General features: G+C 40.6%; 1 protein-coding gene across 12 annotated transcripts in view; it reads left to right on the forward strand.

The window, feature by feature from the left end:
• Window positions 1-25,337, forward strand: part of ST3GAL3 (ST3 beta-galactoside alpha-2,3-sialyltransferase 3) — a 186,433-nt gene that overhangs the window by 14,390 nt on the left and 146,706 nt on the right. For 6 of the 12 annotated variants that reach the window (XR_005627680.1, XM_039711467.1, XM_039711472.1 and 3 more), the window contains exon 2: window positions 574-718. Coding sequence is in view for 6 of the 12 variants with exons in the window: in XM_039711467.1 (XP_039567401.1) it covers window positions 604-718 (115 nt within the window). In the remaining 6 variants the exon portion in view is untranslated. Of the gene's footprint in view, window positions 1-517; window positions 719-15,851; window positions 15,952-17,575; window positions 17,639-25,337 lie in introns of those variants that run through there. The other 6 variants (XM_039711475.1, XM_039711478.1, XM_039711474.1 and 3 more) reach the window with 5 other exon arrangements.

Here is a 25,337-nt window from a genome sequence, read left to right on the forward strand (position 1 = left end):
GCAGCGCCGCTCACAGCGGCTGGCGCGCCGAGCGGGGTCCGGCGGGGCGCGGCGCGGCGTAGCCCGTAGCGGAGCACGGCGAGGCAGGGGCAGCCCGGCGGTGGCGAAGCCGCTGCCCGTTCAAACCCGGGCTCCAGCCGGCCGCTGGCAGCTGTCAGCTGCCGTCCCGCTCGGGCCCGGCAAGCCCCTCTCCCCAGGCGCCGGTAGCGCCCGTAGGGCAGCGCGTCCCCGCAGCGCGGAGTGGCCGGGACGCCGCGGCTCCGGCCGCGCCCGCGGGACGCCCGGCGCTGTGGGCTCGTCTGTGGCGTGCCGGGAGGACGCGGTGCTCGCCAGGCCTCGGCGGGCAGGGCGCGCTGGGCTCGGGCGGAGCGGGGCTGATGCTCTGTCACGGCGTGGCGGGGACCCCCCCAGGCTGTCTGGGAGGCTCTTGTTCCGCTGCCGTGCTCTGTGTTTTACCTTGTGCAGGAGCACGGTCTGCGATCTGTGCCTTACGGTGGGTGTGGGATTGCGCGTTTTGGAGGGGATGCCCGTTGGAGAAGGTGGCTCCAGCCTCAACCTGTTTTTCTTTCTCAGGTCATGTAGAAGAGCAGATTTAATGTGAAGATGGGACTCTTGGTGTTTATGCGTAACCTGCTGCTAGCCCTCTGCCTCTTTCTGGTACTGGGATTTCTGTACTATTCTGCTTGGAAGTTGCACCTTCTCAGATGGGAGGATTCAAGTAAGTAGGGGAATGGTGCAACTGTTTCTGGGCTCCCTGAAACGTCTGTTAAATAGTTGCAGTAGTGGTGAGGTGGTTCTGATTTAGTAGTATTAGAGGGATGTGATTAAGCCCACTCAAATGCTAGAGCTTTTAGTGTGCTTAAGGGGTCGAATTTGTGACTACCTAATGCTCTTTATGGCTTTGCTTTTATTACTGGGTATAAGAGCAGGTTCATGCTTTATAAATCTAGTATTAGAAATCTCAGTTTTTTAATATTCTGTTAGTTTATTATTCCTAATTGTCAAAATAAAGAGTTTGTATGTTGAGGCTTTTATTTTCTGAATCCTTTGTGCCTTTTAACATATCTAAGAAATGTTTGGGGTTTTTTTCCTTTGGTGAATTTTGATTTCTTTTTGTAATGATATGTGCTGGTTATCTCATCATCTTACTTTGTCCTTAAGAAATCCTCATCTTCCATTTGTCTTCCATGTTATTATCTGCCAACTATCTGTCATCTACAGGATGTCTTTCAACCTTTTTAAGTCCAAAGAGACATCTGACCTCATTGAATACAATCTGAGGATTGTACTGTGCAGTACGGCCATAGAAGGTTACAGTTGCAATGAAATTAGGCTGAAGTTTGATTGCTCAGTTGCTGCTCTTATTTTTGTTTGTGTTGATTTTGCCTGCATACAAGAACTATTTATTGAAAACATAAAAGCAAGAAAACAATTCCCTCCTCTCCCCTCCTGCCCAAAACACAAGCCAGCCTTCCTTGCAGCTGTTCCACAGGCTGTTTCAGATATCTCCGAGCTGACTGTTGATCCCTGGATCAGCAGCTGAGAAATACTGATCCAGAACTGACAAGAAGCTGCTGGTCAAATTTCTTCTTTGCTGCATTGTGTTTTTGTGCATGCTGATAGAGGTTTCTGCTGCAATGCTTCTTAAATTTCACATTTTTTCTACCTCTGTGCTCCAAATCTGTTGTTGTGTGCTCTTAAGAAGTTTTGCATGATGACAGATGATGACTTGGGTATGACACTTGTGCTGATGCACTGACTTTGACAGGGGGACTGTTAAAGTGCCTTGGACTAGAACAAGTATTGTAAGACTAAATTTGTAAAAGGAGATGCACAGTGTTTTTCTGAGCAGGAATTTTTTCTTCAGGTTTGTGCATCAGAGAGGGAGTTAAAAGTCTTTATTATGTGTTTCTGCAAAGTAACACTTTTATTGACAAGATGTAGAAAATCCTTCCTGTATGAACATAAGTACAGTTGTGGTTAAAAGAGCAATTTTTCCATGTCTGCTATTACATGATCATCTGTTATGAAATTGTACCACCTACCATCCTTTACTTCCTTCACGCCACCAGGAAATCATGTTGGACTTCCCAAGGCTTGCAAAAAAAAAAAAAAACTTTCATGCCACAACTTGCATGTGATCTTTGTTACAAATGAAGAAGCAGCTATGTGTTTGTGTTATACACCAAGGTGCTGGGGAGGGTTCTAATTTTCTGCAATCTTCTTTGGATTTTGTGCCTTTAGTTTTGTGTGCTATTTGTTATTTTACACCATGTCAGTCCCTGGGAAGTTTTGTGGTAACTTTGGTTTGCAGCACAGTGTTGCAAATCTGTGTGCAGACGCTGTGGCTTTCTATAAATGGAACACTTTTACCTGGAAAGATGACTCTAAGTTGCAGCCTACTTAGAGTGATTTCTGGTGAGTGCATTGGCTGCTTTTGGGTATCCTGTTCTGACAGGAGCACTGTTGAGGTAACATAACAGACCTTTGGTTTGGTGTCTCCCTTTTTCTGATCTTTTGTGTAAAATGTGTCACTCATTTATTCTTGGAAGTTGTAGTGCTTGTATTAAGCTTCTTCAACATGTACAGAGAGATGATGCTAGCTTGAGGATTTAACTTATTGTTCTTTATCAGTTGTCACAATTAATTTAGGCTGTACTGTTGTTCCTTCTAGACACTTTTGTGGATTTTGTCTTAAATATTGAATGAAGTTCTTTGAAATATTAGCATAAGCAGCAGCCTAATGTATAGGGGCAGATGTTACTTTTGAAACATTTTTTCATGTTTCATTTGGTCTTCAGACTTTTTTATGCTTCAAAACCCATTTTATTTATCATGCAATTTAACTCAAGAGGAGCTTATGCAAATATAAAGTAGAAATCTAAAACCCCAGTTTGGAAAACTTCATATGAAGAGTTAATGTGAAATAAATAATGTTCTATAAATCAGCATTTGGAAGTTAACAAATGACAGATTTGAATTACTTATTTAACTGATTAGGCCTTCTTGAGAATGTGTAATATGATACAATGTATAATGGGGCAATTATACTTGGTGTTTGCTGAAGGGGAGCCTTGCTTAGTTAAGTGCCCCAGATATGTGGTGCGGAACTGTTGTGATTTTATTTCCTGAATTACAATGCCGTGTGTGACCTTGTAAATTTCCTTAAGATGGATATGATAATGCTGATGTCCCCAAAGGCAAAACCAAGTCCGATGTGTTAATTTTGGGGTCCTTAGTAATCAAAGATTATTGATTCTGTGTGAATTATCTTCTTATTAAATTACTTTCATTTTTCTCATGACCAGTGCCTTTCATCTGTTTAATAGTGACTCCCTAGCTTCAGCAGTGACATTTGTTTTTGTTCTGTTCGTTGTGCTAGAGGAGGTATGAAACTAAGCTGATCCCAGCACCCTGACACCTTTGCAGTCTCTTCAGAGACTGGCTTTAGTAAACTTGACAACTGCATTTAATCATGGAAATAAACAATTTTTGTAGAGTATAGTGGAAAACACTTGATCTGCTTATTTGCTGCTTGTGTGGTTTGTTCACTTAATGTTTTAGAAGATGCCTCAGTTTATCATTGTCATGGATGAATTTGAATGGTAGCTGTAAAGTGGTTTACTGTGTAAACTAGTCTCTCTGACACTTGGATGTTTGTGTATTTAGCTGCTAAAGTAAATGAATAGCTGAATTATTTTGTTTATGTGTACATCTGACCTCTACAAGAAACGAGGCTAAACTTCGAAATAGACTGAAAGATACACACCAATGTTTCTCTTATGTTCCCTTAACATTAAATGTTCTCCACTTGATGTTAAATCTGTCCTCCTTGAATGATGCCTTAGTGAGTACTGCAAGATTATTCTCCTTTTTGTGTGACTCCGCACTTTGCCAAAATACAAAGGAGAATAGGAAATAATTAATTTTTTAAAAGGCTTATCTTTACTGTGACAAGAATAGATTGAATTCAGCTAATGTGAACTAATTAACATTGAATTAAGTTCAACTCCTTCTTCTGTTCAAGACAAACCTCCAGCGATTGCTACCCCTCTCATCCTTTTAGGGAGTATCATGACTGGCTACTCTTCCCCACGCCTTGTTTCATGTTGGTGGCAGAATGTTGTTAGTTCTCAGAGAGCAGCAAAGTACAAAAATAAGGGGTGTAATGCTGAATGCAGGAAAGCCCTTGAGTTCTGGTGATGGTTGGGAGTACATGAGCAGGGTTTAGGACAGATTTCCTTTTTCTCTTTCCTGATGTTTGTAATGCAGCTTCAGTCCCTGACAGTAGTAGTAAGAGATGTGCACTGACCCTGCACATTCTTCCCAGATAGGCAGTGACAATGGATTCCACAGCTCCCTGATGAAGTGTTGAGTTGCACAGAGGTGTGCTGAGCACAGAGAGCTGATAATGTGATGTGGGAGACAAACAAGGAAATAACTAGTTTGTAATCAGGCTTAGCTGTCTTGAACATTCTAGAAGGAACTTAGAGGAGCAAATAATTGTACTGCTGTTCTTTGTGTTTCTGGCCACTTGGTTGTTGGGGAATTCTTGCATGGTAATGGTAGTGATAGGAGCAGGCTTTGAAGGTCTGAGACATGCACAGCAGCCTCTTTCCAAGTAACTTCCCATCCTATTCCTTCCCTGATGCATTTAGCTCTGAGGAGGAAGGAAGATGTTGTCTGTACCAGTGTGAAGATACAGCTTGTAGGAGGGTGCACTGTTGTCTTTGAAAAGTATGGTGGGAGATGGAGTTACTTAACCTGGTGTGTGTATAGCTGATTTTGCAACTTCAAAATGAATGTGTTGTAAGGAAGGAATGAATCCATTAAAAAGCATCCTGGCAATGGAAATATTGGACTCATTCCCCAAGTCAGCTTTTACTTTTTCCCTCTCTCTCAAAGTATTGAAGTATACTTGGGACAAGGACAGTGTGATGCTATTTTCTTGTTCTCTATTGTATTTCTTTCTACATTAGCATTGAACTAATTTAAGGAAATATGTACTCTGCGTGAAGTACTTTTGCCAAAACCCACGTTAATACAATTTGAGATTGTCAGTTTGAATGTGGTTTCTGAAACATCTCCAGGTATGTTCTGTTGATGTCTCCCTAAAAAAATCAACTATCTGTTCTGTCATCTGTTGCTATGTGTTATTTTCAACTCCAATTCTGGCAAGGCAGCCAAAGAGATAAAGCTTTGAGAAGAGATTTTCCTAAGGTATTTCAGGACCCTCATCCTTTTTACTCCTTTTTTTTAATGTCTGTTTCCAAGGGAACTGAGGAGACATAAACAGGCAAAACTGACTCACTTTTGGTTGCAGATTTTTAATCTACTTGCATTTCCATGGAAACCAGTTATGCAGCAGAAAAAGCTGAATTAATCAAAAGCAATCAAACCTTTATTATCAAAATAAATACTGGTTTATCTCTTTCAAAGTAAAATGGTATTTTTGTCAATTCTTGTACTAAGGTCTAACAATGTACTGTAGAAATGGATCTTCTTGCAAGGGTTTGGAAAATGTTTACTCTTTCTCAGGTGGCTCATGGATGTGTGGTGGTATCCGGGGTGGGTGGGTACAGCTGTTGTGTCTTGGGCTACTGGGGGTGCCATTTGTTCCACGTCAAGGGTGTGGGTCTTACGTACACTGACATCTGACTTCCTTCTGTTCTTTGTTTAGTGAAGAGCCAATGAAAAGACATTCAGTCGGTGTGTGAGCAACTAGGCCATAGAGAAAAACTTGTCCTCTTTGTGGAGAGAGTCACGTCATGGTTTTGTGTTCTGCTGTGACTGTCCTACTTGCCTTTGCCAGAAGATGTGAATGCAGGAGTGCTCCTGTAAAAAAATTTATGCTCCCAGGCCAGCTCAGCTTGGCACTGGGAGCATAAATCTGATGAAAGTGGTTTGAGCTGGGATGGCTGAATTGATGGTTAGGTGGTTGAGGGAGCATATGTTTTGTCAAGGCACTCACAGTGCTGTTGTGAGTGGTAGCAAGCAAATGGTGATGGTAACAATTTTAGTTGCTCTCTGTCTGTGGCATTAGCTTTAGAGGGTGTGTTTGTGTGTATTCTTTAAGGTAGACTTTATTGCTGTTGCCTCTGCTTCCCAGTCTGGAAAGCCTGAGAGACTAACCTTGTGAACATTACTTTTTTTAGAAAGACTGCTTTGGACAGTATTGTGCAGTACTCTAAGCTTCCTGAAACAGTTTTGTTTGTTTGGTTTTTGTTTGGGTTGTTTTTTTGTTTTGGTTTAGGTTTATTTTTGGGTGGTTTTATTTTGTTGTTGGGGTTTTTTTTTGTTTATTTGTGTTTTTTTATTTTTGGTTTGGTGTTTTTTTGCTTTGTAGGAAGAGACTGGGTACAGCACTGAGATGGAATATTGTGAATTCTTTAATGTTTGAGTTATTAGTAACTTCAAGGTTTGTTTCATCCACTCAGCTATAATGTTTGTTAGTGCTGTACTTTCTGCACCAAAATTGAAAACAAATGTTCAGAAAGTTCTTATAACATGGATCCAGCTATGGTTTTATGGATCTCTTTGCTAGTTTTCAGATAGTTTAGGGATTTGAGGATCACAATGACGCTTTTTTGAAATGCTAAAAATAGCAAGTAATGTTATTGAGGCAGCAGTGAATATTAGAAACAAAGATGTAAAAATAGAACTTAAAGCAAGAGTTGTCTGATAAAGTAGCTTAACTTTTCTAAGTTTTTCTCATATTGGGCTGAAGTATTCCACTTGTGTTCAGCTCAAAACTTAAAGCTGTAGTGTACTAACTGTAGTGGATAATTCTTTTATCTGTGCAGAACAGGGGAAAAAATTGATTTGGTGCCCAGAAATTGTTACTGCTCAAATTACTTTTGTCCTCCCTCTTAGCCTGCCAGAATAAGGAACATGGCTAAACTTAAACTCCAGCAACTCCAGGACGCTCATTTGTGGTAGTATCTTTCCCAGCTGTAATTGTGCCAGCTATTTCTCTCCTGGCTGGAAGCTGATGTGTGTGTTCCTGATTGCTCTTGCTGTTAAATGTAACCGCAGCTGCCTGTGTGCCACCAGGACAGAGGGGACAGTCTGCTCACTGAAAGTGAGTCAGAACTTAGCAGACTTAAAAGCCAAGTTGAGAAATTCACGAGTGCCTCTCTGTCTTTTAAAAGGCAGGACTTCACAGGACAGACAAAGAACATAGGGGAATGAAGGTGCCTCATCTTTTTCTGGTGTGTTACTGCTTATTTAGTGAAATACCCAGCATTACTTTATAACCCAGCTGTCTCTCCAGGAATTTTGAGTGCTGCTATAATGTTAACAGTACAGGACAAAACTCTGCAGGGGCAATGGGAAATGATGCATGACAGAGCTGTTGAGAGAGGGAGCAAGTATAACGTGCCTTGTCCTTGGGATTTCTCCAGAGGAGGAAACTCCTTGAACACTCTTCTGGCTTTAGGAGTATATGAGGAATAGGTTTACTGAAGGTCATTAAGGGCATAACACCCTAAGCATATTGTGGCTCGAGGGGTGGCTGTAACACTGTATCTGTACTATCTTCATTTTGGCTTTTTTGGGTTACTGCTTTAGTTCTGGATGAGTGCTGACCTTTTAGGAAGATGGAAAAGTAAGGTGCAAGAATAATTCTCCATCTCCCTGCTCACAGCTGGGCCTTAGTTCTGCATTTTGAAATAAGTAGGTTGCTCTTGCTTCTCTTGGCAGCGACTGTCTTGATGCTGTTTGAGTTCCTTTGTATTTCACCCTCTCTGTTATTAGTGATGGGTAAAATTGAGGAACTTTCCCTAAAAAAAACAGAGTGTGGTTTTTGTTTGTTTTACTCAGTTGACCTCATCTTGACTTAATGTTTCACTTGCTCAATTTGTGCATTTTCTCCCTGGCCTCCCCACACATTTTTGGGAAGGGTATGTTCATGTACTTGGATGGGTGCATTGGGAGAGTGTTCATAAGGAGCAGTTTTCAGTGTCTTACATGCAGCTGAAGCTGTGTCCTCCAATATGGATTTCCAGAGGTCAAAGTCAGCAGTTTTCCCTATTCTGGAAAGGTACATTGCAGTGAAAGCACTTTACCTCTGGTAGCAATTGCTCTGCAGCTGAGTGCTTTCAGAGGTGAAAGGATTTATTAATCTCAGCTGACTGTGAACCCCTTAGCAATGCGTTCAGCTGGAAACAATACCTCCTTGTGAGAGCTGTGTCATCTGCCTCTCCTCCTCTTCCTCACCGTGCATCCCCCCACCTCTCTCCTGTACCATTGCAGCACTGGCTGTAGTGATTCATTTGATAGAATAGATGGCACATTTCCCCTTGACTTTGATACAGACGGGCTGGCTTTGGGCACCTTCCATGCTCATTTCAGTTCTGTTTCACACCAGTTCTACTGACATTGGGACAAAGAAGGTAATTTGTGATTTATCTCAAGTTGGACAGCTGCTGCTGCTGCTGTGATCTGACCGTGGCCTTAGTACTGATTCTGACTGTGCCTGTCACACTTAGGGATGATTTTCAGGGGAGATTTTTCCTAGTTTGTTATCTGTCAACATTGTCACTATAACATCTTATTTTTTGTTATTGCAGTCTGGGTTTACATCAGTGTCAGGCTGAGACAATAAAGCAGCCAAAAAACCTGGGTATGACTTGCAAGGACAAGTACACTTGGGTCATGAGGTATAGCTCTCTATGAATTATGTATCTCTTCTGCACTTCAGAAGGAATGTAATTGTGCATCCAAGCAAAAAGTAATTTGTACTGTGCATGCATATCCTGAATAGATGTTAGAACCTGAGGTAGCTGATTTCAAGTGGTTATTCCTTCATGGCACTGGGTGATTATATTGCTCATGTATGCATTGCTTTCCTGAGAGAGTAACAGTGAGTGAGGATAGTGCTAAAATTCCAGTCAGGTACAGAAATTACAGGATGTTTCTTAACCAGTTCTTGGTATTTTGCGTAACCAAAGACCTCAACAATTCAGGAAGTGTATATCTCCGAGGGTCAGAATTTAGCATTCCTTGCTTATTTAGGAAAAATACAGAAAATCAGAATGTGTTAAAATCAGCTATTTCCATTTGTAAGACATGCATTTTTTAAACTTCTTTACTATCTCACTGGGATTCCTCCTATTTTAATTCAGTTCTGTAACAGCATGTCACTTTTTCACAGTTGTTACCCTGTGAGTTTCACTGTTTGGACACTGATTAAATGTGAGTCATCAGAGCTGCAGCAGTGCAGGAAGTGTACCCCTTAATCACTCGGAGAACAAAAGAGTTAATAACTACAGAAAAGTTTAACTGATATATTTTATAACTACAGTGAGTGTACATGTTCCAAGGAGGATCTTCTTTCAAAGCACAATGAACAGATGCATTTATGCTTTAAAAGAAGTAGTGGAAAAAAAGATGGCACAGAAATTAATAAAAGCTGAGTTTTCCTAACAGATAAGTAGCTGATGGCTTCCTACTTCTGAAGGCTTACTCTTACTTTTGCAATGTTAATAATTTATAAGTGCAATTGCATCTATTTGTCTTTGTTACAAGTTAATCAATCTCAGAGTAGCTATAAAATGCTATGTAAATATTGTTTCTCAGCTGTAATTGTGCCCAGACATACTAATGAAAAAAATGTACTGAGGCACATTTCTTTCATTTTCAGGATGAAGGGTGATGAATAGACTTGACTCAGGAAGGCAAAGCAAGCTGAGGCACAGGAAAGTCAAATTTTTCTACATCACGCGGCAGCTCAAGGGTAGAGCTATGAATAGAATAAAGGTCTCAAGGTTTTTCATCTCAGTCCAGTTGGACAGAGAGTCCAAATGAGATTCTGTCCTATAATTATACATTCCATGTCTGTAGTTCAGGAGGGCAGCAATATGTTGAAGTTGCTTGCTTGTGGCAGAGGTCACCTGTGGATGCTTGTAAAAGCACAGGCAGTATTTCAGAGTGCTGTGCTGATAATAAAGCATGGTCTGCATGGACAGTGGAGTGATGTAGGTGCTGTAATTAGGGCATGATGTGGCTGCTAGAAGCTGCCTCAGATGCATGTGTGCAAGTGCCTTCAGAGCTGAGTGTACAACCTGGACTGTTGTGAATTCTGGTCTGGGGCTTTTCAGCCTTCAGATTTGCCCCATCCGAGGCCCTGTACTTCACGCTTTCTAGCTGCTTCAATACCAGGGAGTATTTTTTTATAGTGGAAAAGTTTAATTTTGCTCTCTGTACATAAGGTCAGGGCTCTCTGTTCTTCTGTTTAAACTTTAAAAAAAATACCTGTTCAGGCAGACTAAACTCCTAGAATTTCTGCTCAAACAATGAAGGACCGAGCTTTCAGAAAGAGAGGAATAAAGAAACACTTCAGGCTGTTTTAACCATAGCAATCACTAATGCTCTGGGTATAATTAGAAACCTAATTACTGTGAATTTACTTGCAAAGACTTTTCAGCCTTTTGAGACTTGCCCCACACAATTGTATCAGGTTCCAAGTGGAGCATGGGTGGTTCTCCATTATGCTGCTAGGAAATTAGTAATGCTGCTTTTTTCTGTTAGCACTGCTGCTATAATCTCTGTTTAAAAGTGCCTTATCTGAACAATGGAAAGGCTTTTATTATTTTTCATTATGATTAATTTTAATATTATTTTCTATATATTTGAGTCCAGAGCTTTTGTGTTTGGGTCAGATACTTCATTAAAAGCAAAAGCCTGAGTTAATGCAATGTAAAGAGTGCAAATTGAATTACAGTGGAAAAATGTGTTAATTTTAATTTTCTAATTTTGCCTTTTTATTTAACAATGCTTCAAATATAATTTTAGTATTTCTAAACTTTTGAAAGAGAAGTTTATCATTGATTTAGGTTAGTTAGATATGAGGAAGAAGTTCTTCACTCTGAGGGTGGTGAGATACTGGAACATTGCCCAGAGAAGTAGTGGATCCCTGGAAGTGTTTAAGGCCAGGCTGGATGGGGCATTGACCAGCCTGGTCTATTGGAAAGTGTCTGCTGCCCACAGTGGAGGAATTGGACCTAGATGATCTTGTAAGGCTCTTTCTAACCCAAACCATTCTGTGGCTGAAAAAGAGGCCTTATTCATATTAGAAAAACATTAAAGCTTCAGTACTGTATAGCAATATATTACTTCTCCTTGATGTGTATTTGATTTCCCACAAAGTTGTTTTTATAATTACAGCCTATTGTATTATATAACCGTTCGTCCTTCTATGAATAGAAACTGTGCCATTATCTGAAGTCACTTTGGCCTGGTGTTTTTTGACCTTTGAACGTCTTGTTTCTTGATGGAGTTACTAAAACTTGGGTTTTTTTCCAGGAAGAATTAAAAATAGCTCATATACTAGAGCTAAGTATTCTTTATGCTGTACTCTCCTATGCAATTTTCACTTCCTGTGTCAAAGGATGGGTGGATGGATGGATGAAGGACTAGAGAAATCTGCTGCTGTGTAGTGGATTTGCCACTCTTCTGATACAGTCTTGATGCAGATGCAGAATTCCTTCTTAAAGATTAACTCTGACCTCAGGAAATGGCAATTGAGAAGTGAGAATTTGCTCTTACCATTAGGGTAAGAGCAAAAAAACTTGGTATTGGTAAGTTCAATAATTTCTAGAAAACTTTATAATTACAGCATTAAAAAGAGCTAAGATAAGAATTTCTTACTGCAGACTTTAATGTAATTTCAGGAATTTAGGGCTATTTTCATTTTGTTTAATGTGCAACCATGATTTTAAAAAGCACCCTGAACCATCTTGGCTTGGTTGTGTATTAATTACTGATGTTGACATAATTTTGTACTAGTGTAAGTATACTTTGCTCAGCAGTCGTGTGTTTGTGCTTTTGCAGGAAGGGAATTACCCCATAAGTAGCTTTACTTATACTCGTCCCCACTCAGTGTAAACTAATCTTGGGATGGTTTCTTTCGTCAAGAACCTGTTTATGAAAATGTCTGAGATGGCTATATGATAAATTTTTACTTCTTCCAATGTGAGCATTTTTTCCCCATGTTTTATATTTGCCTGTTTCTAGAAGTATTGATTTTTTTTTTTTAAAGCCACATAATTTCTCATGCTTGAAGTGAACATTGCATGCTTTTTTTTTTTTTTTTTTTGCAAGGAATTAAGTTTTTTGCCTGGTTCTGTGCTGGTTTTTTTCCCCAATTAAATACTTCAGTCTTGGTAAAGACTAAATAACATGACAGAGTAGGTAATGTGAAGTACTGGAAAGTTTCTGCAGAGCTCCTGGCTGAGCAGTTTCTGCTCCTCTGGCTTGAGTTCAGACATCTAAAAAACTTGTTTGTGTAGTGAATTAGTCCAGGGAACTGATACTGTGTGAAAACACAGGGACCTTCTCTTCCTTCTCCCTCCAGCTTTTTAGGAAATGTTATTTTAAATCCGTCCCGGACAGACCGACGTGCTTAACTCAGGACTTTTACTGAAGCATCAGGACTTTTCCAGAAACATCAGGGCTTTTCCAGAAACATCAGTTTTTTCCCAGAAACATGAGTTTTTTCCCAGAAACATCGGGATTTCCCCGGCGGCTCCGCGGAGCTCCGCAGGTGCGGCAGGCGGGGGCGGCGGGGCTGCAGTGCCGCCCGGGTACCGCGCGGGGGCAGCAGAGCCCGGCGCGCCCGCCACGTCACGGCCACGGCAAAAATGTCGGGTTAAAAAACCACGAAAAACTCCACAGCCAAAAACCCAGAGCATTCGTATTTTCATCGCAGTTACAGAATGGCAGCTGCCATCTCCTGGGTGAAAAGTAAGAAAGCCTTCCGTGGAGTCATGTGGTTTTACAGTGCCTTAATTTGGAGAAACCTTGCTATTTATATCCACTTATATTTGACAGTCCATTACTGTTGCCTATAGCTGTTTTCATAATCTGATCGTTCAGATGACATCCTCGCAAATTTCTGGTTTGATCTCCTGACACTGGTGTTCAGAAGTCTTTCCTAATGGATTTTTTCTTTTGCATTCCGTTGAATGCATTCTGTATTTGCCCAAAGAATCTGGAGACATCACACAGCAATATAAGGTTTTGAGTACTGTGCTTGTGTTATTGCAGGGAGAAGAAAATGTAGACAAATCTAAAATTCTTAGGGAGTCAGACTTTGTTACTTCATTTATTTACAAAACAGCTCATTCTATTTCAAGGACTTCTGCCAGCTGAGGAGAGAGAAGAAAAGTTCTTACTTTTTAATGTTATTTCATTGGTTGCTGCTGTGGAGAAAATCTGGGTGCTTTTAATCTTGAATAATTGGAAGGTCCAGAAAACTGGCAAATCCTTCTGCAGAGGTTGAAGCAGGAGGAGAATAAAGACACATTTGATAATTTGAATTGCTTTCCATCAGGTAGAACTGATACAGGAACTAAAGATGAAAATATGCTGCAGTCCTCTGACGAGTGATGATGGCATGTTTATAATTACTGAACCAACTGCTGCTCTTAGTTTCACATACTTTAAAGAAAGAAGTAAAATAAAAGCTTTGGAAGATGAGTTTGTGTTAAGAAGCACATCTGGTGCATATGTCTCGTGGCAAAACCTGTGCAGGTGAGCTCTGCCCCGCTGTCACAGTCTTGTGTAAGGACGGCTGCACCTGCTCAGGCCAGAGGCACAGGCAGCAGAGTCTCAGAAAACTGACAGTGGGGTTAGCAGGTACTGTTGTTTCTCCCATCCTCTTCTCCTCTCGTCCTGCAGTGTGTGACCTTTGGTTTCCTGAGATGGATATGTTATCTTTTTATATAATAGTACCTGTTAAGATTTTCAGATAAACTTGTCTGGCTGCTTTGCAAATGTATATGAGAGCTTCTGTTAGCATCTTCACATGGTATTGAGCTTCCCAGACTAATGGTGTTCTCTGAAAAAGCACCCCTAAAGCCTAGTTAAAACATGAGTTTAGAAGATGGGGAGATAATTAATGTTTCTAGAAATACTTGATAAAATTGCACTAAAAGAATGGCAAAGTATTCTATTTGTTTGTTTTTTTCAAAAGGTGTTTAAGAAGACAGGGTAGTGAGTGTTTAACTCTGTGTAGAAATTACAATGAGACTCTTAATAATTTACCTGGGTTCAGAAAATAATTTAGCACCTACATAGAGGTTGAAAAGGCTAAGAATATGTGACTAACCAAGATTGTAGAAAGACAGTTTAGGAAGGAGAATGAATAGTATTTCAAGATATTAAACTTCTTTATGAGAACTTACTTGGAAAAAAATATATTATAATTGAAGCTGTACTTTTCCAAGTGTTGTAAGCACCTGAAAGATTAAGTGCATATACTACATTTTTTCTTTGAAAGCAACTAATCTTTGTACTACTTAGGTTTGCACATTGTAACTGTTGATATGAGATCAGCTTGAAGATGAAAGTAGATTTATTCTAGCAAAGCAGGATGAGACTGTGCATATCAGAATTAGCCATACTCATAAATAGAAAGATATGTTCAGAGCTTTCATCTCTGTTCTGTTGTTTAAAGCAGAATGTTTTTGCATCTTTCACCTGAGTTATTTGTATATTTCTCTTCGATTCTGTTTTGCCGTTATTGTTGCAGGCTTTGTAGTAAAAAGAGCTCTTTTACTAAAGGTAACTGTAGTACACTCTCACATTTGTGTGCCTACATGTGCAATGTGTAAATAGTGGGAAAAATAACCCTTTCCATCTTGTATCGTGTGTCCAGATATGGTAAGCTACAGGAAAATAAATCTGCACAGATTGGTTTTAATGTTCAATTTGTTCAGATGCAAAATGCCTCTAAAAATCTTAAGTGTTTTTAAGAATAGAGCAAGACTTTGCAAAATTAGAGGATAACACTAGTTGGAATGAATGTTGCTAAATTTCTCGTCCAACCTCCTGTTGAAAGCAGCATCAATTATTAGCTGAGACCAAGTCTTTATCCAGTCAGGTTTTAAAAACTTCCAAGAATGGAGACTGCACAACCTTTCTGTACAGTCTTTTCCAATGCATCACTGTCTTCATGGTGAACAGATTTCTCTTTACATCCAACAGTCCAAACCTCTCATTTCACCTTGTGCCCTCTGCCTCTCATTGTCCCACCACGTGGCACTTTGGGAATCAGGCTCCATTTTCTGGGGAGCTCCCTGCAGGTGCTGCAGGTGCCCTTTGGCCTCCCCCAGGTGCTGTGTTCTGCAGGCTAAACAAGCTCGTTGCCTCAGTCTGTCCTCACAGGCCTTGTGTCAGTGCCCTGGTGTTTGATCATCTGCACAAGCCCAGCACAATCCCTTGTTTGTCTGTAGCCCTCCCTAGGGACCAGGCATGATGTAGTAGAACAAAGGGTTCATTGTCATTTGGAGTGGTTTGGGTTTTTTTTTTTTTTATTTGGGTATTCCTGTACCTCTTGTCCCAAACTTTTTTGCTGTTTTATGTCAGTTAAATAGTTCTATATATTTTTGGTACATCACCTTCTGTTTCAAACACCTCTTTATCATGCATTTGTTCCATTGGAGGTGCTTGTATTGGAGTTGGTTGAAGAAATGTCAGGTCAAGGAAGGGACACTTAACATGGAATGTACAATATTGAATGTATTGAATATACAATGACAATGTAGGTATTGATGTTGCTGCCACAAGGGCCTTATGCTCCTCAAGGGGATCAGTCCAAAAGCAGTTACTTTTAAGGGAGTATAGAACAGAGTGGTGAGTAGGAAAGCAGACTTCAGGTATCAGGCACCCTCTCTGGACAATCTGTTCCATTGTGCTCTGGTAGAGACATTTTTTCTAATGTCCAGTCAGAGCACCCTAATCTGTAACTGTGGCCATTGTCACTTCCTTCCCCTGAAGGACTTGTAGGATAGAGTGAGGATTGAATGTGTGTTCCATATGCCTACACTTTTTTTTTTTTTTTGGTTCAGAATTGTAGGTATTAAGTGAAGACCAGAAGACAGCGTGAGAAGTAATTACCAAAGTAATCAGGGCTGTCTCTCGAAATTTCAGAACTCAACAGATGAGAAGGTCAGTGAGGAAAGGCAGTGGCTGTGCAGTACTTCTAATTTGGGCTCTGAGTGCTTGACACACAGCTGTTTAGTAAGCTCAGAATGACAAAGAACTGTTTGAAAGAGGATGGCTGTGACTGACTGCTGTGTAATCAGAGGCTGAGGGCTCCTGAGAAGATGATGGTTGCAAGGGGAGCCATGCGTGTTGTAACTGGTTCCCTCTGGAGAAGGCAGAGCTGCTGAAAAGGGCTGCATTGGGTGTGAACACTGCTGTGTTTTAACAGCTTCTGCTGCTGCCAGCTATTAATGATAGGCATGTCTGGATTGTGACTAAAAATGTGGAGATATCTGGAGTGTTGAACATAGGTTTGTTCATTATTGAAGTGACTATAAATTTGGGGTTGCAACCTGTTTCAGAGGGAGTTGGGGACTGCAATGTGTTGTATCCTAATGGAGTGGTGTCCTTAAAGTCTCCCTTTTGTACTTATGTTTGGTTTGTCTAATCCTTTGGAGCATTTGTGTTGCTTATTTGATCATGCTTCAACTTTCTGAGCATCTTTCTTCAATTTTCTCCTAGTTCTGCAGTTCCTGGTATAGCACAGGTGTTGTTTTCCAAACTATTTTTCAGGTAATTTATTTTTTCAGTCAGGTATCCACACTAAGCTCTTTAAATCTCTCCCATGAATTGCTTCATTGATTCAAAACTCGGTGGTATAGGAACACTGAAGGCATTTCATTAATTGTGCAATAAGATATATGCTGGTGGCAACCATAGTGTTGTATGTTGCAAATTCATTTCCCTTTTGAGTCCTTTTAGCCATTGGACACAATTGTCTGTCCTTCTGCCTCCAGTGACTGCACCAACAGTAGTGGTTGTCTCTTCCTCATAGCACCTCCACTTATTGTCCTTGAAAGGTGAGATTTCCAAAGCTAATAATCCATAACAAATACCATAATTTCTTTTCTTTTAGCAGGAGTTGAGAAGTAAGTGTACTCCTTTTCTAAGATATTTTATCTTATAATATTTTGTATCAGTTCCTTCTGGTGTGTGCCTGTGTACACTTTGTAACACATTTTAATTAAAAAGCATTATTTGTGGGATGAATGTTTCCAGAAGGCTTCATTTTGCATAGATTGCTGGGTTGTTCCCTTCCTGCATCCTGTACAGTGTGAAGCCTCATCTCTGGAATGTCTGTCTGGTCCAGTAAAGTGTTTGGGGAATGCAGTTACATGGAATCACGTGGGGTATAAATCCCCTGCAATTGTGTATTGAATGTTGGGCTGTGTCAGGATTACAAACATGTGGAGGTGCTTGCATACTGCAAGTTTCATCTTGAAGATGGAAGCAAATCCGTGTTAATAATTTTTAATTTCTCTTTTCTTCTGTGTTGTTTCTCCATCAAGGCAAATGTTTTATGGCTTCTTTTAAAGGACAGGCTTGAACCAGTCTCAGATTTCTAGAGAGATGTTGGCTCATGGTACTGAGAAAGAAGTTACATTGTTTTGATTGTAACCTTCTTAGGACTTGGGTAGTATTGAAGAATAATGTTTCTTTGGCCACAAAGGAGAAGCCTCCTTCCTTATTGCTGTCCTGATGCTAAAAATGGTTGCAAATTAATTTTCTTCTTTTTTTTTTTTTAAAGAACTGACAGCAGCAAGATAATATCAGCAAGTGAGAATATCAGTCCAGAGCAGTCAGTCTGTAGGTAAGAAAGGGATAGTGTTAAGCTTCAAAATAATTATTTAAATTTTGAAAACATAATTAGTATTTGTTTTTAACTTATTTTCATATTTATGTTATGTACCTCAGTGCCATTATCTTGCATTTTTGTACTCCTGGCACTCTGGTATTGGTCCACTACCTCACTGGCATTAAGAAACAACAGGGAGCTGGAAGTACAAGGCAGTTTCCTTTCCTTCTGTATAACATTTAGGTACTTTCTAAGATAGATTAGTAAATATTTATTTTGGAAAATAATTGTCCTATGCTTTTTTAAAATGTAGATTAATAAGCTTGATTTCTAGTACTGTGTGTTTTCTTGATTATCTGACCTTAAATGTTACTACTTGTTTTAGAGGTTGTATATTTTAATAATGACCATTGAAAATGTTTTCCTTTGTAGGAAATTGCAGCAAATAGCACTGGAAAGAACTACCCCAGATCTTTCTGTGGACTTTTAGAAACAATATTTTTAACATCTTTTTATTCCAACATATGTCATAAGTACTCTATAAAATCTAATCATGGAAACTGGTACAATCTGTTCCAGTGCTTAATTGTTCTTCCCTCTAGACAGATTTTTCCTGATGTCTACTCTAAACCCCTTTGACCACAATAAAGTCAATTGCAACCTTTTCTGACTTTCACCCTCTCTTGTTTTAATTTTTTTCTCCCCTCAACATGTGTTTGTGAGTTTTAGATTAGGTGATAAGCTTCTTGCAGTCTTATTTTCCTCAGATTTGGGCTTTATAATTCTAGTGGAGAAATTTTTAAAAAATATTAACCATTGCTACTTCTAAACACTCCCTAGCTTGTGTGTATATTTCTTGGAGTGTGGTGCTCCAGCATGTATTTCTTTGGAATGAGTGGAATAGAAAAATGTGGTTTGCAGTTGTGCTCTAGTTGATGCATTTCAGTGCAAAGACATGGAGGTTTCAGTGTTGTGCTGCCAATTCAGATCAGCTTGCTGTTCACTGTAACTCATTACAACACCATAGAGTCCCCTTGGTAGTACTTTATTCCCTCGCCAAGATCAAATATTTGAATACTTGCCATACACTTGGAAGTCATGTTGCTGTTGCTGTGAAATGTATGAAAATTTGGTTCTAAGTCTGCTCTTGCTGGAAAGACATGAAACCAGCCTTGAAACTTCAAAGTTGTGTCCTTTGGTCAAAGGCAACTGACTGGTGTCTCCCATCGCTTCAGAAGAAGACACTGAACTGGGTGGAAGTGTCTTGTTGACAATATAGTTAAAGACAACATGATTTGTTCAGTTTCTTTTGGTTTTAAGCTCTGTAAACATTTTATGTCATGTGTCACCATGCCCTGAAAAGCTTTTGAGATCAGGCAATAGAGATTTTCCATTGCAAGTTGTACAAGTTTGTTTCTTCTCTGTACTGAGAGAGTTCTATTTTCTGGTTTGTTTGTTTTGGATTTTTTTTCCCTGCAGTTCTGGATTATCCTTCAGTGTAATCCACAGTTCATTCTTCAGTTCATTCACAGTTCAATTTTGGCACAGTCATCTTAACCATGTAATCTAGTTAGAGCGTTCCTTGCTCTTGTATGTCTTTTCCTCCTAGTGCTTGTTCATACAAGCTGCCTGTGGTGAGATGCCTGTGCTTCAAATCCCACTTGGGGGCATTTTTTCCCTTGTAGTGCTCATACAATTTGTGCTTATCCTCCCTCACATTGCCTTCCACATGAGGAGACAAGAACAGTTGTACACTCGGCTTCTGAATTTCTCTGCTGATGGTGATCATCATCTGGACACTCTGAGGGTGGTGTCTCCTCAAGTTCAGGGCTTTTGCTGAAGCTTCATGGTGACCCTGCTTGGATAGGTCTGGAATTTTCATCACAGGGGAGGCCTGTGGTATTCCCTGCCTCACCTCCCTGCCTCCCTGGTTCTGCTCCTGCTGTGATCCATCTGCAGTGTGGTGGTCCTTCTTCCAGCACAGGCATGCTGAGTTATCAGAGGATATCAGAAGTACAGGAGTCTTCCTGTGTTGTTTCCCCTAGGGCCATTTGCCAGATGGGATGTAGCCTTCAAGATGAGTTTTGAAAAACCTTTTGGTAGAATATTTGGGTTTATGATGTGTGGCTGTTGAGTGATACATGGATTTTAAAATCTAAAACCCCCTTTTGGCTTTACAGAAATTTTCCAGAAAATATTACTGTGGTGTTGACTGGATCTTGTCTTCCTTAGAGGATAGCCTTCAATTTATTTTGTTTTTTTTTAATTTTAAAATATTAATTAAAATTATTTCTAAGGCTAAAACTGTATTTTTCTAATCACAGAAGGAGGTCTTGGGACAATAAATACATTAACATTATAACCAAAGCAAAATCTGGTTCTGTAGTTGGAAGTAACCAATATAACTGGAACATCTTTCAGGAAGTGGGATAATTAATGAATAAAGCTAGGTAGATGCTTTTGATGGATGCAGTACTCCAATGGTCAGGGCTGGATGTCACCTTATGCAGTGCAGCTTTGGAACAGCAGAGGGTACTGTTGGTGCAAGATAAAAAATGAGGTTTTTCACACCAAGTTTGGAATGTTTTTTGCTCCTAATATGTTATTCATTGGAACTGTTGACATGTTATTAGTTATTGCTGGATCACTGCCCCATCTTCATAGCATGCATTTATGGATTTACTAAGTAGTTTTGTGGAGAATCCCCCAATTAAGTATGAATGTTTTCTCATTAGTTATGATGTCACAAAAAGTGCTTCAAAGATGTGTATTCTGATACAGCTTGTTTGTCCTTCACTGTTGTGGAAGGACTGTTCCTTCTTTGTTCTAGATTGAGAAATTGATTATGCTGGAACTTTCCAGAGAGTTTTTCTTCTGGAGATAAACTCTAAAAAAACCAGTAAAGGTTTGGGGACAAAGTTGCAATTATTCCATCTCTTGTTGGACAGCCCTGCTCTCTCCTCCTGTGTTTTATTTACCACATTCTTGCACAATCTCTGGCTGCTGTTCACCAGAGTTGTGTTTTATTTGAATGTCAACAGGTGGGCTGTTATTTAAGACCCGCTTTTAAGGAATGTTACCGTTTTGCCAGGGATCATTTCAGTTCTGTGGAAAGGACCAGAGCTTTCCAAATCTAAGTTTCTGAGAGTACAGTTACACAGTGTGTTGATTTTTGTGGTAAATCTGCTCTAAGTGACTACTTAATAGGAATATTTTTGAGGACTATTTTTGGTGAGTTTTGTCCCATACTTTTTCAGTGATCCAATTTACCACCTCTGCTCACCCTGTGAGCAGTTGTCATGGCACAGCTGTGCTGGGGCAGTTGCAGTGATGTGCTGGGCCACACAGGGTGTGAAAATATCCTAAATTTTGCTTTCCTGTGAAAGCAAAGCAAAATATCCTGTGTGGCCTGAGGGTGGTGTTAATTTGGGATTGGAGTTGATAATCCTGATGGAAGTGAGACACCTTCAGTTTGGTCACTGCTATATTCTGACTCTAATGTACTTATGCTTATGGAAATGGTTTCAAACAGAGAGTGTAGGTTTAGACTGAATATTAGGAAGAAATTATTTACTGTAAGGGTGGTGAGACACTAGAAGAGGGTGCCCAGAGAAGTTGTGGTTGCCTCATTCCAAGTTTTGAAGGCCAGATTGGACAGGGGTTTAAGCAACGTGGTCTAGTGGAAGTTATCCCTGCCCATGCCTAAAAACTATCTGTTTTTTAGGATCCCTTCCAAACCAAAACATTCTGTGATTCCATGGCATTCTGGTATGGGCTTATTTGATATTAAGTTGGCAAAAAAACTACTTTGTGAGTGAGGTTTTCTGCTTTGAAAAGTGATCGAAGCCACAGTGTCAGAAGACACCCCTTGTAGGTACAAGATATAGTAGGTGTAGTGCAAAGTCACTGAAGCACTTTGTGCTGAGTCTGCCTCTCATCATGGTTTGTCCTCATGGATAATTTTACAGGTACTACAGTGTGATTTCATTGAGAGAAGACCTTTTGTAGGCAGGCTTGAAAAAGAAAAAAATATTCATAGGCCGCAATAACTTTTTTCCCAATCTGTCTTCAATCTTCTGCATGTTTTTGGGATGGTAGGTAGCTTTCAGTGATGGAATTTGTTGGGAGCAGAAAATGAGGTGCCTGGTAGGGGTAGAGCCACAGTGGAGGAGGAGTGGATAGAAAGGTGTTAATGTGCCTTTGGGCTTTGGCTGCATGAAACACTGCTAGCACTGGCTATAACTGTGTTTTGGAACATCGCTCGCATTCTTTGTGCTTCAACCCCATCCCTTATTTCTACAGCTTACCTTGAGCCAGCTGTTTCTGTTTGACTGATGGCATGGCAAACAATGCCAGCCTACTGCAAAACAGCAGAAAACCAAAATGGAAAGGCATTTTGCCAGTTTGACCTTTCAGCCAGGGAAGTCCTTGTGATGGCTCAAAGGAGGAGGCCTAGGGGAAATGGGCTCTTTGGGGATGTGGTGGGAAAGCTGTCCCTTCTGTGGCATCACTATGTAAATTTTCACTAGCAGAATGCAGGGCATTAATAATCCACCTGCTTGAAATCTTCTGAAGGGTGAAATTTGATGGGGGAATTTGTCAGTGCGGGACACTTCAGTCATGTTGAATATGTTGAACAACTGTAGAGAAATTGCCCAGATTCTTCTAACTCAATTCCTGGCCAAAACACTCCAGTGTGCACATTGTATTTAACTGGCTGCTCCTCTTGTAAAAGCCAGTAGTAAAACCCAGTTTATTATGGGTAATAATCATGACCTCAGCAGGATAATTGGATTTTCACTCCTGGTCTCAAATAGTAGCCATTAACAATATATTTCAGTATACTGGAAGGAAATTCTTTGTAAGTGAATCCTAACCTTGTAGTTATTAGATTTACTCTGTGCTCTATTCAGGATAAATTGAATTCTTATTTTTTAAGGCGTTGTTAAGAATTTTTGCCTGGCATTGTTTTACCAGCTGACTGAAAGATTTGTCTTTTTTTGCAGTTGATTCCTCTGCATTTAATTTGATCTGAAGCAATCTCAATTGGGGGGCAGTACTTGCACTAAAATCCCAAGAGCAATACTTATTTAGAACACAAGGGTGTTTCACAGAGTCACAAAATAGTAGTAACTAGGAGACACCCCTATAGTACAGATGTGTTTTTTTCCTTAGGTTTAAAAGAATTTCCTGCTTCGCAATTTGTTCCCATTGCCTATTGCCTTTTCACTGGGCATCTCACCTCTGGGCCATCTCTGCCTTCTTTAATCCTTCCCAGCAGGTTAAGTTTCTAAGTTCCCCCTGAGCATTCTCTGCTCAAGGCTGAGCAATCCCAGCTCTCTCAGGCTCCCCTCGTGGCAGATGCTCCAATCCTTTAATCATCTTAGCTTGCTGGATTTGTTCCAGTGTGTCTGTGTGCAGAGGGGAGCCCAGCAGTGCCCCAGCCCTGCAGCAGAGCCCCGCCAGTGCAGAGCCAGGGTTGGGGTCCCCCACCCTGGGGGCTGCTGGCTGCCTTTGTGACTGGGGCGTGCTGCTGGCTCGGTTCAGCTGCTCCACCCGGATTCCCAGGTTCTTCTCTGCAAAGCTGTTTTCCAGTAGGTTGGCACCCAGCCTGTAGGGCATAGTTATTTCTCTCCAGGAGCAGGACTTTGCATTTTTCTTTGCTGAACTTCATGAGATCTGCCTGCCCATTTCTCCAGGCCTTTTCCATATTTTTTTCTCGGCAGGATGCCCACATTTTCTCTAGTCTTCTTTTTACTGCTCAATGCTTGTAGAAGCACTTCTTGTCCCTGGCTGTTCTCAGCTCCAGGCAGGATCTGACCTTCCCAAGTCTGTCTTTGCACACCAGGGCAGTGTCTCTACTTTTGTCCCTGCTCACCTGACCCCGCTTCCACCTCTTGTGTGCATTCTTTTTATATTTGAGTATTGTCAAAGCCTCCTTGTTGATCCATGTGGGTCTCCTGGTACCATTTCTTGATTTTCTGCACATTGGCTGTATGATTCTTGAGCATGGTGGAGGTCATTCTTCAAAATGACCAAACTGTCCTGCACCAGTCTTCTCCCAAGGCCCAAATCCGGTGGGTTTTTCTGAAGCTGGTCCCTGAACTCTGCTCTTGTGAAGCCCAGACTTATGATCCCACAAAATTCATTGTTTCCTTTGCCTTGGTTCAGACTTAAGGCTTGTTTCTTGGCAACTTCCCTGGCTTTAGTGTCAGCAATCTGCATTTATTGGAGGTGGCCAGGTCAGTGTTTTAACCTGAACAAGTGTTTGTATCAGATATTCATACCTTGAGTGAACCAGACAGACTAGGTGTGGGTATGTGCTAAGCATTCTGGCAGAAGGCTGATTATTTTTTTTTTTGTTTGCATGTTCTTGACTTATATTTACTGATCCATCTGTTCCGTTTGTGTGTTGGTCTCATGTACCAGTGCTGGTACCATTAGTGTCTCCCACTCTACTTGCTGGTCGCAGATTTACCTTAGAAAAAAATTCTGTGTAGTTAGATGCCATTAAAATTACTCCTTTTCTAGACCCTTTCTCATTCCCTTCATGGGGCTTAAATTTGCACAGTCTGGCCATACCCTGGGTTGTTCTGACATCATGGTATAACCCAAAGTATTTCTTCAGGCTAAACCTGCCCTATGCTGTAGAAAAACTACACAACTAGGCTAGAAATTATATAGGCCTGTTTGTTATATAGGTTATATAGGTTGTTATATAAATTATATAGGTTCTGTTGTTACAGCTCCAAAATCTCCTCAAGATCCAGGTGATCATTTATAGGTTTCATGTACCACGAGTATGGCCAAGATATTATGGGATTCTGGCAAGTGATCTATCTGCTTTTTCAGGAGTGGTTTTCTCAGTGGAATTTATCCAATGCCTTTCCTCAAGTTCTGCATCTTCTCCCCACACTCCATTATCTGTAAACAGTGGCTTCAGTTACCTGTAAGCAGTGGCTGCACCAGATGATTTTAGAGGGTGGATACACAACTCTGAAGTGCTGTGCCTCAGACAGATCCTAGTTAGTATCAAGTATCCTGGTTATCACAGATGGTGAAATGCTGGCAAAATGCTTGCAAAGTGATTTGGGAAGGCTCTGCTTGCTGTCAGTCACTACTGCCAAATTAGCTTAATGAAAACCAGCTGTGGGAAAGTGCTCTGCTGCAACTGATAACTTTGTTTCTGTCACTGAACTCTTGTGGGCTTGGGGCTGGTGATAACGAGTTGCTCGGATGCAGTGAGGATCTTACAGTGATTGCAGTTCTTTTACGTATGTACAATTTTGAAGTTGGCCCTAAATCGTGCTTTTGGCTTGCATTTCTCCATATGGAGCCCTTGGCCTTGAGATGCTGAGGTTTGTGTATCGCCTTGAATAGCATCTACTGTGGTTAGTGTTGCCTTTTCTTGATTCCGTTTGGGAGAGTTGGTGGGCATGTTTGTTTTAGTATGGTTTAAAAGGAATGTCAAGGTTATCCAGCCTCAGAAAGTCACTCTTTTATTATAGTTTAAAAACCTTATAAAACCTAAGAACCTCTTCCTCTAAAACTAGTCCTTGACTTTAAAAACCAACAGCTTAAGACATTCAACTCAGTTGGCCTTTTTCGGGTGACCAGCAGCCCTTTGTGTTTTGTGATCTGCTGTCTCAGGCTTCTGCAATATTCTTTACTTGTAGAACGCCCTACTCATTGCGATCTCCCTTCCCTTAATCCT

This window comes from Passer montanus, unplaced genomic scaffold (genome assembly GCF_014805655.1).
Source record: "Passer montanus isolate IOZ18808 unplaced genomic scaffold, ASM1480565v1 scaffold25, whole genome shotgun sequence".
NCBI lineage: Eukaryota > Metazoa > Chordata > Aves > Passeriformes > Passeridae > Passer > Passer montanus.